This window comes from Bos mutus, chromosome X, assembly GCF_027580195.1.
Source record: "Bos mutus isolate GX-2022 chromosome X, NWIPB_WYAK_1.1, whole genome shotgun sequence".
Taxonomy (NCBI): domain Eukaryota; kingdom Metazoa; phylum Chordata; class Mammalia; order Artiodactyla; family Bovidae; genus Bos; species Bos mutus.
Window position 1 is genome coordinate 131,780,621 of NC_091646.1, and position 18,280 is coordinate 131,798,900.

The 18,280-nt window shown below is 50.6% G+C and overlaps 1 protein-coding gene and 1 long non-coding RNA gene across 3 annotated transcripts in view; one reads left to right on the forward strand and one right to left on the reverse strand.

Moving 5' to 3' along the window:
- CD99 (CD99 molecule (Xg blood group)) overlaps positions 1-18,280 on the reverse strand; it is a 27,511-nt gene continuing 9,231 nt past the window's right edge. The window contains exons 2-10 of one of the 2 annotated variants that reach the window (XM_070366025.1): positions 16,068-16,097; positions 13,910-13,948; positions 12,181-12,228; positions 11,265-11,330; positions 9,857-9,904; positions 8,805-8,873; positions 6,171-6,284; positions 797-850; positions 1-601 (exon numbers count right to left, since the gene is read on the reverse strand). In XM_070366025.1, the coding sequence (XP_070222126.1) occupies positions 576-601; positions 797-850; positions 6,171-6,284; positions 8,805-8,873; positions 9,857-9,904; positions 11,265-11,330; positions 12,181-12,228; positions 13,910-13,948; positions 16,068-16,097 (494 nt within the window). In that variant the 3' untranslated portion in view covers positions 1-575. Of the gene's footprint in view, positions 602-796; positions 851-1,484; positions 3,375-6,170; positions 6,285-8,804; positions 8,874-9,856; positions 9,905-11,264; positions 11,331-12,180; positions 12,229-13,909; positions 13,949-16,067; positions 16,098-18,280 lie in introns of those variants that run through there. The other variant, XM_070366026.1, reaches the window with a different exon arrangement.
- Positions 17,989-18,280, forward strand: part of LOC138986392 (uncharacterized) — a 7,568-nt gene continuing 7,276 nt past the window's right edge. Inside the window, exon 1 of the long non-coding RNA XR_011463239.1 lies at positions 17,989-18,274. This is a non-coding gene — a long non-coding RNA (uncharacterized lncRNA). The remainder of the gene's footprint in view (positions 18,275-18,280) is intronic.

Genomic DNA, 18,280 nt, shown 5'->3' on the forward strand with positions numbered 1-18,280 from the left:
TTGATTTCTAAAATTTCTTTTTATTAGTCTGGTGTGGGGAAAAAAAAATTCACTAGAAATGAAAGAACTCTTGAGGAAACTCGCTTGAGGCTTAACGCCCACTGCGTTAAAGAGTCAATGGTCAGGAGAGGTTTCAGACACATTCCATTTACAGGCAGTTTGTAAACGGTCCAGAGTTTCTGCTCGGGGAACCTCGGTGGCATAGGAACGATGATGGTTGGGAACTTGGCAACTTGGATGGGACTTGGCGTTTCAGTCGGTCGGACGTTCCTGCACTCATGGGAAAACCCCCTCAGGGTCGTGGAGAAGGCGAGTGTGATTTCCCGCTCCCGTGGATGGAAAACTCACCACAAGTCAAGTTTCACCTGCCCAGCACGGCGGAGGGGGTCGTGGTGGAGAGGGGAGTGGGGAATAAAGCATCCCAGCGTTAAAACGAGGAATCCAACTTGAGGGAAGGCACGGACAAGCCGGGGCGAGGTCCCAGTGGGTCGTCTCTGCTCCTCCAGCCCATCTCTGGAGCGGCTCGGCAGGCAAGCTTGCAAGCCCGCTGCGAGTTACTTGGCTGCCAAAGGTCTTTATTTCTCCAGAAGAGTCTGTTGAACTGCAGAGAACAAAGACACAAGAACAGATTTTTTTTTTTTTCTTTTCAAGGCGTCTCCAGGCACCCTCCCCTCCCCAACACCCTCTGAGTGGGAGGGCAGGGCAGCAGTTGGAAGAGGTGAAATAGCCATGGTCGGGACGCAGGTGGGCATGACAGTTGGTGATGATGGCGGATGACACTCCCAGCCTGTCTCACCTGCTGGCTCAGCGGTGGTGCGATGGTTCTCCATATTCACCTGTCCTTCTTCGGCTGAAAGCAAGAACAAAACGGGCCCGAGTTGGGGCGGGGGGCGGCAGTGAATACAAAGACAACACACCCCGTCATCATTCTCAGGGTGAATCGGCATCGCCCCACTCAGCTGCCTACCCAGCCCCTCCCGGAAAGCAGAGGAACAGCCCCGGTCATCAGGGTGTGAAGGGCTTCATTGGGGTCCTGCCTGTTTGCTCCTTTGCTTTTCTGAGTCTGTCTTTTTATTTCCAAATTTCTATTCCTCGATTTCGCACACACACATCGACACCAAGAGGATCAACACGCTTGCCACCCACCCCCAACCGTCCCCAGAAAGGATCTGTGAGCATAGCATCCTTTGAATTCAAGTGTGAGGAGACAGAATTCGAAATACAGGAGAGGGAGAGGGGATGGAGAAGGGACAGCCTGGGAGTTTGAGGTCAGCAGATGCCAACTCTTATATACAAGATGAATGAAGAACAAAGTCAGACTATAGAGCCCAGGGAGCGTCTATTGAATACCGTGGGATAAAGCAGCACCAAAAAATAAAATATAACAGAGGAACGTACATATGACTGAGTCACTTGGCAACACAACACTGTCAATCAACGATGCTTCGATATAATGCAAAGCGAACAAAAAAACACACATGATATTCCCAGCCAAAACACATTTATTTGTATCAGAGTCAGTTCAAATGAGGTGGATGAACTCTGCCATACAGAGTGAAGTAAGTCAGAAAGAGAAAGCTAACTACCGTATATTAATGCACATAGTGTTAGTTGCTCAGTCGAGTCTGACTCTTTGCGACCCCATGGACTGTAGTCCTGCCAAGGCTCCTCTGTCCATGGGATTCTCCAGGTAAGAATACTGGAGTGGTTGCCATTTCCTTCTCCAGGGGGGATCTTCCCCACCCAGGGATTGAACCCAGGTCTCCCGCATTGCAGGCAGATTCTTTACCATCTGAGCCACCAGGGAAGCCTTTGTTGATGTACAGCAGAGAGCAACGCAGTATTGTAAGGCAATTATCCTCCAACTAAAAATAAACTCTTTAAAATAGTTAAGGTGGAAGAAAGTGAATAATAACAATAAAGCTTGTTTAAGTCGAATGCAATGCAGGAGATGTGGGTTTGATCCGTAGGTCAGGAAGATCCCCTGGAGGAGGAAAAGGCAACCCACTCCAGTATTGTCGCCTGGAGAATCCCCATGGATAGACGAGCCTGGTGGGTTACAGTTGATGAGGTCACAAAGAGTTGGACACAGCTGAACAACAGATCGTGCGTGCATGCTAACTAGGACGCAGGCTTCATTTCATCAAAACCAAGATTACTCCCTTCAAAGACACAGATGGCCACGGGAGTGACCAGGGTGAAAGCCATCAGGGTGACTGGTAGAGGGTGACGGGCCTACGGCAAGAGCATTGAGAGACACCCCGTTGCGGGGTTCTCAAGCCACCCCCCGTTACTAATCCCAAATCCTGCAACTCGGCCTCCAGACCAGTACCGGCCGTACCACCCTGGGAAAGGACACGACCCTGACCCTCAGCACGAGGTTGGAAAAAGAAAACTCATATTTACACGCAAGAAGGAGATGGTCTGATGCGAAAAAAGGGAAAGAAAGATCCGGCATTGACTTCCGTGTTTATGGAGGGGTGCGAGGATGCACGAATTCTAGGCGGTCATAGACCCTGTCCGTCGTGGACTTCTGCACTGACATTTCAGAAATTTTAAGTCGGGGTTGGGAAGGAGGTTAAGGGGAGGGTGTGAGGGAGCCTCAAGAGGGAGGCAATATATGTATACATATGGCTGATTCACACTGCTGTACAGCAGATACTAGCATCGCAAATGTAAAGCGATTATCTTCCAATTAAAAATAATTAAAAAAAAATCAATTGAAGATGGTGAGATTTTTGAGGTTATTCCTAAGCATGTGGGTTCTCCTTTTTTCACTGAGAACTGCGAAATTCATGTAATTGGCAAAAACCAATTAGAGAAAGAGTTGGGGGAAAAAAAAAAACACTTCATGGAAATGGGCTGTAAAAATCCAGGCGCTACGGAGTCATAAAGTTACAAATTCCATCATTAGTGTGAAAGATCATATCCTATGCCTTAGGGCTGGCTTTGCCCCGGGGAGGGGAGGGGGGTCTCTGCAGACAGGATGGTCCACCCAACGGGCAAGGATGGAAGGTGATTGACAAAGCCGTTTTTGTTCACGGAAGCCCCCCGGCCCCGTTGGTCGGTTTCCACTTTAAAAGGGACCACGTCTGCATTTGTCTTCACTTCTACATTCGAAGGCAAACTGCGCCTTCGAATATAGCATCCCAAGCTTCTGTGCCATGTCGAAACATGGCAGAAAACATACAGACTTCACAGTACAGCCAGCGGGGTCACGGAGAAACATCCCTGGGGAAACGTCTTAGTAGCAAGGAGGAAAAAAAAAAAAGGGACAGACAAGGTTTGCTTTTCGAGACAGATGCAGATCAGAAAGGATCATCTCCACGCCCCTGCCCAGGATTCTCCACGCGTCCCCTAGATCTTCGACTCATCTGCAAAGGAAGACCGGAAAAGGACAATGAAAAAAAAAAAATAAAAAGAAAATCAGAATCAACCGGAAATAAATGTCTGAGAGCTTGGCTTCGGGTGCAAGAGCCCACAGGTGCATGTAGCAGCAAGCTGTTAAGAGATACGCCTGTCTGCTGGGCTCAGAAGTTAAGGAGACGGGTTGATACGGCAAGAGCATCACTGGAGTGGATGCTGGGGTTAAGGGGGAGGGGGATGGTGGGGGGACGGGGAGGGGAGGCAGGAAAAGAAAGAAAGAAAAAGGAAGACAGACCAAGAGGAAGGGAGAAAGGGAGAGACAGAAAGGAAGCAATGCAGAGAAAGAAGAAAGGACGGATCGGTAGGCAGACAGAGGAAGGCTGGAAGGAGGAGGCCAGGACAAGAGGGGAGAATGGGGGGGCACGTGCCCATGGCTCATTGTCACCCAAGCCTCCAGAATCCCCTGCTACCAGGGGCACCAAGGGAGCAGCCAGGAGATGCGCCGTGAGCAAACAAGCTGTCAGCCACCCACCACGTCCAGCAACAGAACAGCCACACACCGGGGCCCACCGTGGTGGCCACGTCCTTCCGAAACTACACAGACTCGCAGCTCCACGTGGGTGCCACACGACTCACAAGGAACACCCCAGAAAAGACAACTCTCCTAGAACGGCCCCGTGTGCAGAGAACGCCGGAAAAGGGTCCCCTGGGGTCTTCCCAAGCCCGATGGACCGGGTTTCGACGTTTCCATACCATCACGGTTCATGAAAAACACGTAACTTGGTAACAGACAGTAAACTCGTTCTGGAAGGCCTGTGTTCCACGCGGAGCGTCTTACCCACCGAGCCAGAAAGATGCCTCACCGCTCTGCATTCGACTCTGGTGTTCATATGAGAATGTGTGTGTGCCAGTTGCTCACATACATTCCATTTTTTTTTTTTTTTCAGAAAAGCCTGGGGCTCGTACCCCAGTGCTCACTTTCCCTGTGGAGCGACTTCCTCGTCTCCCCGCTTGAGTGCCAAGCTCTGAGTTTAAGCGTCTTCAGACAAGGGGAAAATGTAATTAAAAGAGAAACACCGGGGCTTCCCTGGTGGTCTCATGGCCAAGACCCTGCCCTCCCAATGCAGGGCGCCTGGGTTCAATCCCTGACCAGGGAATTAGATCCTACACGCCAAACCACGACCTCCTACAGCCAAGTAAAATAAAAAAGTAAGAGGAAACACTGTTTCGCTTCCATCGAAGGCTTCCTCTTCGAAGCTCTTTTTGCTAGTTCTAGGAGAAGGAAATGGCAACCCACTCCAGTGTCTTGCCTGGAGAATCCCAGGGATGGGGAAGCCTGGTGGGCTGCCGTCTATGGGGTCGCACAGAGTCGGACACGACTGAAGCGACTTAGCAGCAGCAGCAGCGGCGGGAGAAACAAAAGAAAAAAATATATATATCTATATATTTGGCTTCTGTTCCCCTCTAGCCTCACCTAGATTCTAACTGTAGATCTTTTACCAGTATCTCCTGGAACTCGGTCATCTGTCCATTTGGGCTTTGCTGGATGCTCACCCTTCTGCCAATGTAGCACACCTTCCTGAGAGCGGCCAGATGGAGGGCTCCCACTCCCACATGGGAAATAAGATGCCCTCAGGTAGCCCTTACCCTCCTCTGGCAAACAGAGGGCTATAAAAAGAGCCGCTTACTTTAGATTTCCGCATCCAAACGCCCGCATCGGACTGTCAATTTCGGGCTACAAACCGTGTCTGCGGGCCTGAAATGCTGGAAGACGGAGGGTCAAACCCCAACCCTCGGGGGTGACTGTGCCTCCGTCAGCATCAACTCAAGTCTCCTTGGGAGTTTCCCAAGATCCCTCAGGAGGCAGGCCCTTAGGCAGACAACATCAGTTGGCAGACGGCTGAGTAAGGACTCAGGATCTTACACAGGATGAGAAGTTCAAATACCTCAAGTCTCCTCCCGGGAAGAGGGGTAACCACAGCCCACGGGGCTGCCCACAAACCATATCACGACCCGCTCCTCTAGTGGTTCTGAAACAAGACCTAGACAAGAACCTTCCAGAGACCCACAAAGGTCAGTTGTGTTCAAAGCAGTAGAGTTCGCTGATATCAACAGAAATCCCAAGTTAACAGGACTTGAGGACAAGGGCCCAAATGCCGGTGATGGAGTTCCCATCACCACACCGCTGGCTGTGGCATTCTCCACATTCCCGCTACAAACTGTCTGGGCCGTCCAACTGTTTTGAGTACCCCCTGGTACCAGGTTCCAGCAAAAAGGGGACCACTTGCCCGGTGTTTCCACTGTGATTCCCTTGGGCTGAGAAAATAATATGGTGGCCCCATGGCTATGGCTGTTATCCTAAAGACGACGAGGTGTGTGAGTCGCTCAGTCGCGTCCGATTCTCTGTGACCCCATGCTCCAGTCCCTGGGGATTCTCCAGGCAAGAATACTGGAGTGGGTTGCCATTCCCTTCTCTGGGATCTTCCCAACCCAGGGATCAAACCCGCCCAGGTGACCTGGGCATCACCAAAAGTCTAAAGCACAGACCATCGCCTCTCCTGTCCTCGTTACATAAAAACCTCCCAAAGTGGCATGGTTAGTAACTTGCACAAGCTCACACGGCTAGACGCAGGAAGCGCCCAAATCGAAGCGGCAAAGTCAGATCCTGGTTTTCTAGCATGTTAGGAACTCTCAGCCACTGTCCCCACGGTTCGTGCCAACCGGAGCTCTGCTTCTCTTTTAGCTTTTTTTTAATATATGGTACCCAGACCCCAAGGAAAGGAGGTGGCGGTGAGCGCCCTCACCGTTCTCTTTGAAGCACAGCTTCTTCTTCTGGTAGGCGATGAAGCTGGAGATGGCTCCTCCCAAGGCCACCACGATAGCACCCACGATCCCCGGGATCACGCCTGGAGATTCTTCTGTGGGGAGAAGCACAGAGCGCTGCGATGGGCAGGAGGGAACACCCACAGGGGAGACCACGGAGTGAGGGTAGAGGGGCGGGCTGGTGGCCCCGCCTAGAGGAAGCCAAACCAAAGTAATGAAAGTAATTTATAAATCAATTAGGCCCCGAGGACTGAGCCAGAATATCAGCTTCGGCCTACAGGGCATTTGTTGCCTCTGACTGTGCAACGTATAACCATACTCTCCCACGCTGCCGGCAACTTCCGAGATGTGGGTGTTACAAACCCCGTCGTGCTGGACAGAAACGATGCGACCACTGCTGATGGTTTCAGAGGCTGCCTTCTTCGTTTTAAGGACGCTTTTTCAAGTTCCAGCAACAGCTAGCAGAGCTTGTGATGTATCCACCCACCCGGCTAATAGGAGTCCCTAGCGGGAAACATTGTTGCTGCGGTACAAATTCCACAGCTTGATTTACACAACATCCTCTGGGCAAGCTGCCCAAAGCAGAGGGATTCCAGGACTGGGCGACGCCCAGTTTGGGTGGGAAAGCGGGGAATACGGAAAGAACACATGGAGAAGGCTCTCTGGAAGGCTGCCACCGACAGCAACAGACTTGATCATCACATGCAGGTTTTTCCAGCTAACGGGTGTGTGCACGCTCGTGTGTGTGTACGGATATGCACGTGTACATGTCTGTGTGTGCATCCCAGAGCATGCACACTGCAGAGGGGAACACTGCACCAGTGCCCAGAGGTGCGTGAGTGCACACATGTTCAGTGTGCTAGTGCACGAGTGGTGCGGGCACGTGTTCACGAGTGCACACGTGTGTGTCTGCGTGCATGAGTATGTACTGAACGAGCACTGCGCAGGTACGTGGGCGTGTGTGCCTTGCATCTGAGCCTGAGTGTGTGTGCACAGTCTGTCTGCTTTGAGCTCTGTGTCCAGGTACCCCCCAGCCTGGTTGATTCTCCCCCATCACGTGGGCTCTTCGGCAGTGCTGAGCGCCCCCAGCCCACCCCACCCTCCTAAGAGGCCGCCTCCTACCCCCAGGCTGACCCCCTGGGACCCACATTCCAAACTATCATAAACTAGCAGACCCATCATTCTAAACAATCAGAAGACACACACCATCTTCAGAATTAGGCATCAGGTGTGATCCTATCTAACTGCCAAGAAAATGCATACGATTAAAACTTGTAAATAACATCAGAAAATGCTTCTGGAACTAGTTAGGGAAAAGTCTGACGATATGGAAGGAAGGCTGTGACAAGCTTAAGCAGCGTATTAAAAAGCAAACATCACTTTGCCGACAAAGATCTGTATACTCAAAGCCATGGTTTTTCCAGTGGTCATGTATGGATGTGAGAGTTGGACCATCAAGAAAGCTGAGCACCGAAGAATGGATGCTTTTGAACTGTGGTGCTGCAGAAGACTCTTGACAGTCCCTTGGACTGCAAGGAGTTCCAACCAGTCCATTCTAAAGGAGATCAGTCCTGGGTGTTCATTGCAAGGACTGATGCTAAAGCTGAAACTCCAATACTTTGGCCACCTGATACAAAGACCCAACTAACTGGAAAAGACCCTGATGCTGGGAAACACTGAATGCAGGAGGAGAAGGGAACGACAGAGGATGAGATGGCTGGATGGCATCACCGATTCGATGGACATGAGTTTGAGCAAGCTCTGGGAGTCGGTGATGGACAGGGAGGCCTGGCGTGCTGCAGTCCATGGGGTCACGGAGAGCGGGACACGACTTGGAGGCTGAACAACATTACGACACAGTATGACTTAAAGACTGACAGTTTCACTTCACATTGCTTGCATTTAAACTGATATAAAATACTATAGAATAATCACCTTCACTGTGTTAGAAGATGGACGCTATTCCTATTTTTCTGTGTTAAAAATTAAACAAATAAATCAGTTCAGCCAGTCACTCAGTCTTGACTGACTCTTTGCGACCCCACGGACTGCACCACGCCAGGCCTCCCTGTCCATCACCATCTCCCAGAGTTTGCTCAAACTCAACATCCACTGAGTCGGTGATGCCATCAAACAAATACATAAATGTGCAAAATATACAAACAAATAATGTATTTCAATGAACAAAAAAAGTCCACTCAAAATGGGAAGTTTCAACAGCTCTTCAACTCAGAAAACTGATGGCAGTCTAATGACTCTGAGAACACGAAGATGGGTGAGAAAAAGCAGAAAGCATCAAGGAAAAAAAAAGAGCTTTTACTGAACCTCATCTTTCTCCAGATTGATTCTCGGTATTAAAAATCCCATTGAATACTTCTGAGCTTTCATTAAAACCTGATAAGTCAAGTCAGCAAACTAAACATCAAATCCAAAACAAAACAAAACAAAAATATCTTTTTGCATACTGCTTTCCAGGACTGGAAAACTGGAATTCCCTTGCACAGAGCGTTCACTGTACGATCACGCCACCCCTGGAATGACCTCCTTTCAGCCGACACAGGGATCACCGAAGCCTGAAACACACATAAGGAACCACAGGAGCCCCAGGGTCTCACCGTTAGACTCAGGCTGATTGGGGTCTGGCTGAGGTTTTGACTTTGGTGAGTCGGGTGACGCTCCGCCACCTGCGAAAGAGGACAGTTGCACTTGTGAGCACTCTGAGGTCAAGAAAGCAGAACATGTGTTTGCACGTGTGGGTGCTGAGTCACTCAGTCGTGTCCGACTCTTCTGCGACCCCGTGGACTGTAGCCCCGCCAGGCTCCTCTGTCCAGGGGATTCTCCGGGCAAGAATACTGGAGTGGCTTGCCATGCCCTCCTCCAGGGGATCTTCCCGACCCGGAGATCAAACCCACGTCTCTTATGTCTGCTGCCTTGGCAGGCAGATTTGCTTTTTTTTTTTTTTTTTTACCACTAGCACGACCTTCGAAGCAGCTGCATACAGATAGTTAAGTGGGAAATGCAAGTGTGCCCTTTGTCACGGCCGGGGACACCTCGTCGTGCTGGGGATCCCCGTACACACAGCCACCTGTGGATTTCTGTCCGTCGGCATCCAGCTATAATCCTTCACTTCGTGTATCTCCCATAGATAATAAAGCAGATGGCTGGGCCAGCTGCAGAACGTGTGGGGGTCCAGTGCGAAGTGAAAAATGCATTTTGCATGTCCTTGCTCCTCCCACAGAAAATAAAGCAGATGGCTGGGCCAGCTGCAGAACATGTGGGGATCCAGTGCGAAGTGAAAAATCCATTTTGCATGTCCTTGCTCCAGACTGTACCAGGAATTACCGTGAGCAATGAAAGCGTGGCCTCTGTTTGTTCAAACCAAAATGCAGGCCCTTGTAAGCATGGGGTCCTGTGTGTTCACACATGCCTGTGAGGCCCAGCCCTACCAATGGTATTCAAAGTGCCTTATACACCCCAAAGACTCTAAGAGTTCTAAAACAAAAGTAGGCGTACAGATAAAAGCCAAAAACTCAACCACACAAACCATACACCTATTCCTCAGGGTTTCCTGGCGAAAACTAATTCGACGTCTTTAAGACAGACGCACTCCTTTGAAATGATAAATAATCAATTCAGACAGGTAGGACATTTAAGACAGCCTACTTACCATTTCCTCCACCATCAAGGGCATCGTTTAAATCCCAGTTCTCATTCCCTAAAGGAGAAAGATAGTGAATGAATACTGAAGTTCTGCGTGAAATCAAGACCAGAAATGACTTTCTATACAGACAGTATCGAGTATCACTCTGACCAAAGACTCAATAGGAAAACCAAACTCCGACCGTTTTCACATTCTTCTTCTCGGGTCAAGAAGAAAAATAAAAGGAAAAACTAAATCAAAATAATGAAAGCAACTTATAAATCCATTATGCCCCGTGGGCCGAGTTGGAATTCCACATTCTGCCTGCACACAATTCTTTCCCATTGACTGTCCACCCTATAACCAACCCTCCCAAGTTGCCAACGACTTCCGCAATACAGATGTTACAATGTAAGCACGGATATCTGTGGCCAAATCTGGGCTAGTGCCCACTGAAAGAGGGATTCAACTGACCCATCTGTGCTCCATAAAATGATGTTTTATGCCCATAAAATAAAAGACTCCTGATGGTTTCAGATGCTGCCTTCTTAAAGACTCTTTTTCGAGTCCCAGACACATCTGGGAGAGCTTGTGTATCTACCCAACTTACTGAGTTATTATGAGATGCTAGTGGGGAAGTGTTCCTGCCCCAGGGAGCCCGTGATGATACAAATTCCATTGTTCAAATTATCCACCATCCTCTGGGCAAGCTGCCCGAAACAGAAAGGGGTTTCCATGACTGGACCATGCAGAGTTTCAGTGGGAAATGGGGAATACGAAAAGAACACGTGGAGAAGGCTCTCTGGAATGTTGCCAGCAACAGCAGCAGACTTGATCGTCTTTCCATTGATGTGTATGCATGCTCGTGTGTGTGTACGGATGAGTGGCTCCTCTGTCCGTGGGATTCTCCACGCAAGAATACTAGAGTGGACTGCCACGCCCTCCTCCGGGGGATCGTGCCGACCAAGTAATGGAACCCAGGTCTCCCGCATTACAGGCAGATTCTTCACCATCGGAGCCACCAGGGAACCCCAGGAATACTGGAGGTGGGTAGCCTATCCCTTCTCTAGGGGATCTTTAAGATCCAGTAATCGAACTGGGGTCTCTTGCATTGCAGACAGATTCTTTACCAGCTGAGCTTCTAGGGAAGCCCATGTTTTCCCATATTGATTCTCTATATTTAAAATCTTACAGTGTTTTTCTCATTTTTATTTCCATTGCAATCTTGGAAGTAAAATCAGCAAACTACACATCAGATCCAAAAAAAGAAAAATCTTTTTGAATACTGCTTTCCAGGACTGGAAAACTGGAATTCCCTTGCACAGAGCGTTCACTGTAGGATCACGTTAACTCTGGAATGACCTCCTTTCAGCTGACACAAAGGTCACCGAACTCTGAAACACATACAGGAGCCACAGGAGCCCCACGGTCTTACCAGAAGTGCCAGGCTGCTTGGGCTTTGGCTGAGGTTTTGGCTTCGGTGGGTTGGGTGACACTCGGTCTGTGAAAGAGGACAGTTGCAGTTATGAGCACTTTGAGGTCAAAAAAACAGAACATGCGTTTGCACGAGTGGGTGCTAAGTCACTCCAGTCGTGTCCAACTCTCTGCGACCCCATGGACTGGGGCCCGCCAGCCTCCTCTGTCCGTGCGATTCTCCAAGCAAGGACACTGGAGTGGGGTGCCACGCCCTCCTCCAGTGAATCTCCCAGACCCGGGGATCAAACCCCCGTCTCTTGTGTCTGCTGCACAGGCAGGCGGGTTCTTTACCACTAAGTACCATCTGGGAAGAACTCGCACACAGATGGTTAACTGGACTGTGGGAAATGGAAGTGTGCCCTTTGTCAGAGCCGGGGACACCTTGTCATGGCGGGGATACGTACGCGCAGCCAGCTGCGGATTTCTGTCCGTCAGCATCCAGCTGTAATACTTAACTTCCAGCAGCAAAAAAGGAGATGGCTGGGCCCGCTACAGAATTTGTGGGGTCCAGTCCAAAGTGAGAATGCATTTTGCATGTCCTTGCTCAAACTATGCTACCATTTTCAGCGGCCACACAGCATTCGTTCGACCAAGGATTGAAGACCTACTCGGCGTGACCCCACGAACCCACGAGGCCAGCCCTGCCAAGGGTGTTTTCATTTTGTCTCATGTCACCTCAGACACCATCAGAGGTCTAAATCAAAAGAAGACATGCAGACAAAAGCCAAAAGCTCAAAACCAACAAACAATAACACCGTTTCCTTAGGCTTTTCCGGGTGCAAACCCATTTGATTTAGTTAGAAGAGAAAAAGCCTCCTTGAAATGATAAAATAACCAGGTTACACCCACAGGAGATTAAAGACAAGACTACTTACCGTTTCCTCCACCACCAATCGCATCGTTTAAATCGAAGCCATCGTTCCCTAAAGGAGAAAAAAACTGTGTCAACAGAACTTAAAATGCATGAAATGAAGAGCAGAAAATGGCTTTCGACACAGATAGTACAGAGTATCAGTCTGTATCAACCGCAATACCAAACTCCTGACCGTTTTCACCCTTCTTCTCTTCAAGGAAAAGAACAAAAGGAAAGATCAAAATCATGAAGGGTATCTATAAATCAATTATGGCCCCCATGGACCGAGCTGGAATTCTGACTTCTGTCTGCAGACGATTCTTTCCCTGTTGACTGTCCACCGTGAAACCAACTCTCCCAAGATGCCCGTGACTTCGGCAACGTAGATGTTATAATACAACAGCAGAAACCTGTGGCTTGATTCGGGTTCACACCCAGTGAAAAAGTGATTCGGCTGACTCAGGCGTGTTCGATAAAATGATGTGACGTTTTAGAGGGTTGGAGATTTTAGAGGTGGCCTTCTCTGTCTTAAGGACTCAAGTCCCAGAGACACACCCAGGACAGCTTCTGTGCCCACCCAACACAAGGTTCGGAGCCATCGTGAGTCATAAGTAGGAAACACCATCAACGTTCCAGGGAGCTCGTGATGGTACACATTTCTGCTGTTCAACAGTGACTCAGCCAGCGTGTTCTGCACACGCGGGTGGATCCAACACAGTTATATGAGCAACACTATCCTTTACTCAACAACGCTTCCCTGGTAGCTCAGATGGTAAAGAAGTGGCCTGCAGTGCGGGAGACCCGGGTCAGGAAGATCCCCTGGAGAAGGCAATGGCAACCCGCTCCAGCATTCTTGCGTGGACAGTCCCACGGATGGAGGAGCCTGGCGGGCTACACAGTTCACGGGCTTGCAGAGAGCCAGACACGACGGAGCAACTAACACTTTCACCTTTTCAGGTGAGAAGCCCAATAATTAAACTGAGCTATTATATATACATATATATATTAAAATAGGCGATAAGAGCTCGGTTAACTTAGGGCATTGATTGCATGCTGGGTGGCTAACTCCCAGTGAATCTATGCGTGCGTGCGTGCGTGCGTGCGTGCGTGCACTAAGTCACTTCAGTTGTGTCCACCTCCCTGCGACCCCAAGGACTGTACCCTACCAGGCTCCTGTGTCCGTGGGATTCTCCAGGCAAGAATTCTGGACTGGAGTGGGTTGCCATGCCCTCCACCATGGGATCTTCCCGACCCAGGGCTCGAACCTGCGTCTGGCAGGCGGGTTCTTTACCGCCAGCGCCACTTGGGAAGCCGCCCCCACACCCCACTGTATCTGATCCTTACGCGGTTCTCTCATTGTCTCATTGGTCTGAATCTTGAGATTTTTCCAGAAAGGGTGAGCGACATCAGGTATGCTCCTCGTGGACACTGAGATCTGACTCTGCTCACGGGTTAAAAGAGGGTCCCAGCTTCTAAAATTGCTCCTCCCGAGAGATGAGTATTGAAATCCAGTAAGAGACACTCGGCATAAAGAGACGCTTCCCACGGGACCCCCAGAGCACCTCGCCAAAGTGTCAGCGTCTGCTCGCTTACGGCCACTGCTGGACGTGAGACATCACAGCATGGTTCAAATAAAAACCAGGCCGTATCCATTGCGGGCATCTAGCCGTCTGCATCTCCCCCAGATCCTGGCGAAAGTGGGGTGCACGACTGTGCTGTGTTTATGGACGCTGAGCACCTCTGCTTCTTACCGGGTGCCGGTTTTGGTGTAACAGTGGGTTTCTTGTCATCTGCGGAAGAGAAAAGACATTTCAGTCAGAAATCTGGCGGCTGGGAAACACACTCAGCCCTCCACGCACTCCTGTTTCCTTAAAAAGAGCCAGAGAGGGGGGTCTTCTGTTGGTGGATCCAGGGCTTAAGGATCCCCCTGCTAACGCAGGGGACACGGATTCAACCCCTGATCCGGGAAGATCCCACAAGGCCAGTAAGCCCACGCTCCCACAACTCTTGAATCAATTCAAGATCCAACTCTTGAATCCTGCATGGCCGAGAGCCCTTCCTCTGTAACAAGCGGAGCCTCCACAATGCGAAGCCCGTGTACCCCAGTGAGAGAGTAACCCCCACTCGCCAAAACTAGACAAAGTCCACGCTCAGCCACAAGGACCCAGAGGGGCCAAATAAATACATTTAAGAGAAGAAAAAAAAAAAAGAGTCAGAAAATGTCTGAAGCATCATGTTTTCCAGACAGCTCAGCCAGCAGCCAAGGAGTAAAAGAGGAAGCCCGGAGAACAGCTGTTTAGCAGCAGAACACGGGTCAGAGCTCGGGGCCTTTGCAGGAGCAGGGGAGCAGCCTTTAGCAACCCCTGGCTAAAAGGCTGTTCGGGTTTCTTAGGTGGAGCAATCTTTTGGCCACCTGGGACTCCCACCGAGGCTGACCCTCTGGGCACCAAGGCAGAGTGGGGCTGAGATCATCTGGACCATGGACACCTCCAGGGCATCTCTTCCCAGCACCAAGCAGGAGAAGGCTTCTACCGTCAAGAATAAGACTATCCCCCCACCCACAACCGTTGGCTTTTGGGAACGCTGCTGCTCTCGTGGGTTTCACTGAGGCCTCTGCATCGGACCCCAGGAGTTAAAAAAAGATGTCCTGGGATGGATCCTGGGCCCCCAAATTCAACGGGAGCCTCAGAATCTGACCTTCTTTACAAACAGGGTCTTTGCAAGTAACGTTGGTGGTGGGGGGTGGTCACAGTGCATTAGCACAGACCCTTATAGATGAGGGCCCTTAGGAAAAGGAGACTGGGAGACACAGAGGTGCTGACGTCAAGTGGCCGCATGAGAGGAGACAGGGAGATCAGGGAGATGCAGCCACAGGATGAGATACGGAGTCAGTGTGACCCTGGGGGAGCAGCCCACGGGGGACCAGCCCACAGGAGACCAGACCACAGAAGACCAGCCCACAAGAAACCAGCTCACAAAAGTCCAGCCCACAAGGGATCAGGCCATGGGCAACCACCAGGACAGATCAGCCTATAGGAGACCAGTTGATGGGAAATCAGCCCATGAGAAATCATCCCACAGAGGACCAGCCCCCAGGAAACCAGCCCACGAGGGACAAGCCCACGGGAGACCAGCCCACAGGGAACCAGTCACTGGAAAACCAGCCCACGAGGGACCAGTCCACAGGAAACCAGCCCATGGGGGACAAGCCCACAGAAAACCAGCCCACGGGGGACAAGCTCACGGGAAACCAGCCCACGAGGGACCAGTCCACAGGAAACCAGCCCACGGGGGACAAGCCCACAGAAAATCAGCCCACGAGGGACCAGCCCACAGGAGACCAGTCCACGGAAAACCAGCCCACAAAGGACAAGCCCACAGGAAACAGCCCACGGAAAACCAGCCCACGGGGGACCAGTCCACGGAAAACCAGCCCACAAGGGACAAGCCCACAGGAGACCAGCCCACGGGGGTCCAGTCCACGGAAAACCACCCACGAGGGACCAGCCCCCAGGAGACCAGTCCACGGAAAACCAGCCCACAAAGGACAAGCCCACAGGAAACAAGCCCACGGAAAACCAGCCCATGAGGGACCAGCCACCAGGAAACCAGCCCACGGTGGGGCCAGTCCACAGGGAATCAGCCCATGAGAGATCAGTCCACAGGAAATCAGCTCAGCGAGGACCAGCCCACGGGGGACCACCCACTTCTCCAAGCGCCTGGCAATCCTGTGTGGGCTCCTGACCTCCACGGAGTATGGAAGTTATTCCACCAAAAAAAGGATTAACGTGTCCCGATGAGAGCATCTCCATTTTCCTCAACAATTGTGAGTCTGGTGATCGCCATTAAGACGTGTTTCAAAAGATTTACTATGTTCCAAGTCTATAAAATGCTTGCAATATTACTTACCATCAAGGGCGTGTGATAAATCGAAATCCTCTGGAAAAAAAAAAAAAGAGTCCAGTTAGTTACTAAAAATTAAATTGGGAATTTAAGAAAACAATAAAAAAAGGGGCATGGTTTTGGAAGGTGGATCACGTGTTGAGTTCTGTTTTGCAATATTCACCCTCAAGCCTAAAAGTAAGAACATGTCAGCTTATCTTTTAGACTGTCGACGATCTCAGTGTTTAGCAACAACTAAACTAGCAGGAAACCAGGATAATTCTGCACGTGAGTTTTTCTAAAAAAAGCAGGTCTTTTGAAATCGACAAGGAACAACTTCCAGCACTGAGCTGGGTACCCATTCCCTTCTCCAGGGGGTTCTTCACGCCCCAGGGATCCAACCCGCGTCTCCTGAATTGGCAGGTGGATTCTTCACCGTCTGAGTTACCGGAGAAGCCCAGTTTCCAACACACGACGGAGAAAACGTGGAGAGGAAAACCCTTCGAATAGCAACCTATCCATAACTAAACAACCCAAACGTACTTCCTGTAGAAACACCAGACGATCCAGGAAAGCATAACTTTTCCTTTTCTTTCTTAACTGCTGCCGAGAAGGCGGAAACTGCCTTTATTCCACGGTTCTTCGATCCAGTTGCTGACTGCTTTATTGAAACGACGTCAATACTATTTCTATTCCCAATTAATGATGAATTGAAGAAAAGCAAAGGGAATTCTGCTGAGTGTCCGGTCAGCAGAAAGGAGAATGGTGGCCGACTAAAGGATCACTGTTCCGCTCAGTCCAGTCGCTCAGTCGTGTCCAACTCTTTGCGACCCCATGGACGGCAGCACGCCAGGCCTCCCTGTCCATCACCAACTGCCGGAGTTTACCCAAACTCATGTCCATCGCGTCGGTGATGCCATCCAACCATCTCATCCTCCGTCGCCCCCTTCTCCTCCTGCCTTCAATCTTTCCCAGCATCAGGGTCTTTGCAAATGTGCGCAAATCAAAGATGACACGAAGCTCCCCCAACCTCAGGAACTGCCGGGCATCTAACAAGCTGCCTTCATCCCCGGGAAGCTCCAGACGGTCACGATATGCTCTGTCCTGCGGAATGTCACACAGAAAGACTAGAACCCCCTTCCTCTCTTGTGTGTATGTGGACGGGCGTGCAGCTGTGTGTGTTGAGTGACTGAGTGTGTGTGTGTGTGTGTGTGTGTGTGTGTCTGTGCCCATTTACAGAGTGGCTTGGGCTTCCCTGGTGGCTCAGATGGTAAAGAATCTGCCTGCAATGCAGGAGACCTGGGTTCCATCACTGTATCAGGAAGAGGGCATGGCAACACTCCAGTATTCTTGCCTGGAGAATCCCACGGACGGAGGAGCCTGGCGGGACTACAGTCCATGGGGTCGCAAAGAGTCAGACACGACTGAGCGACTTTCACTCACTCGGGACCCAGGGGGGTTGGTGTGTAGGTGTGTGGTTTGGGCTGTTTGCATGTGTGTATGCGTACAGGTATGTGTGCTTGCCTTGTGCGTGTGCCCAAGTGTGCGTCTAAGTGCAGTGTGGGTGTGTGGATGTGTGGTGTGTGTACAGGCGGGGTTTCCTCTGCCGATGTGTGCAGTTTGGGTGTGTGCACATGTGCAAGTGTAGAGTTTGGGGCAATGTGTCTCTGTGTGTGATTTTTCTTCCCACACGAACAGGCAGGCAGATCCTATTTGTAAAAAAAGAACGCAATAATGCCATTTGCGGCCACATGAGTGGACCTGGAGACGATTATACTCAGTGAAGTCAGTCAGACAGAGAAAGCCAGATATCATGTATCACTGACGTGTAGGATGTAAAAAAATATTATACCAGTGAGGCTATTTATAAAACCAAAAGAGGTTCAGAGACACAGAAAAGAAACCCGTGGTTCCCAAAAGGCAGAAGTGGTGATGGGGCAATGAATAAGGAGTTTAAGACTCAGACGCACACACGCCTACATCTGGGGCTTGCCAGGCGGCTCGGACGGTAAAGAACCCGCCTGCCAACGTAGGCGACGCAGGCTCGATCCCTGGGTCGGGAAGACCCCCCTGGAGGAGGGCAGGGCGACCCACTCCAGTGTTCCTGCCTGGAGAATCCCACGGACAGAGGAGCCTGGCAGGGTTACAGTCCACGGGGTCGCAGAGAGCAGGACACAACTGAGCGACAGATGCATATGTGTGCATGTGTGTGCTCTGCAGGTACACTCTCACGGGTGCGT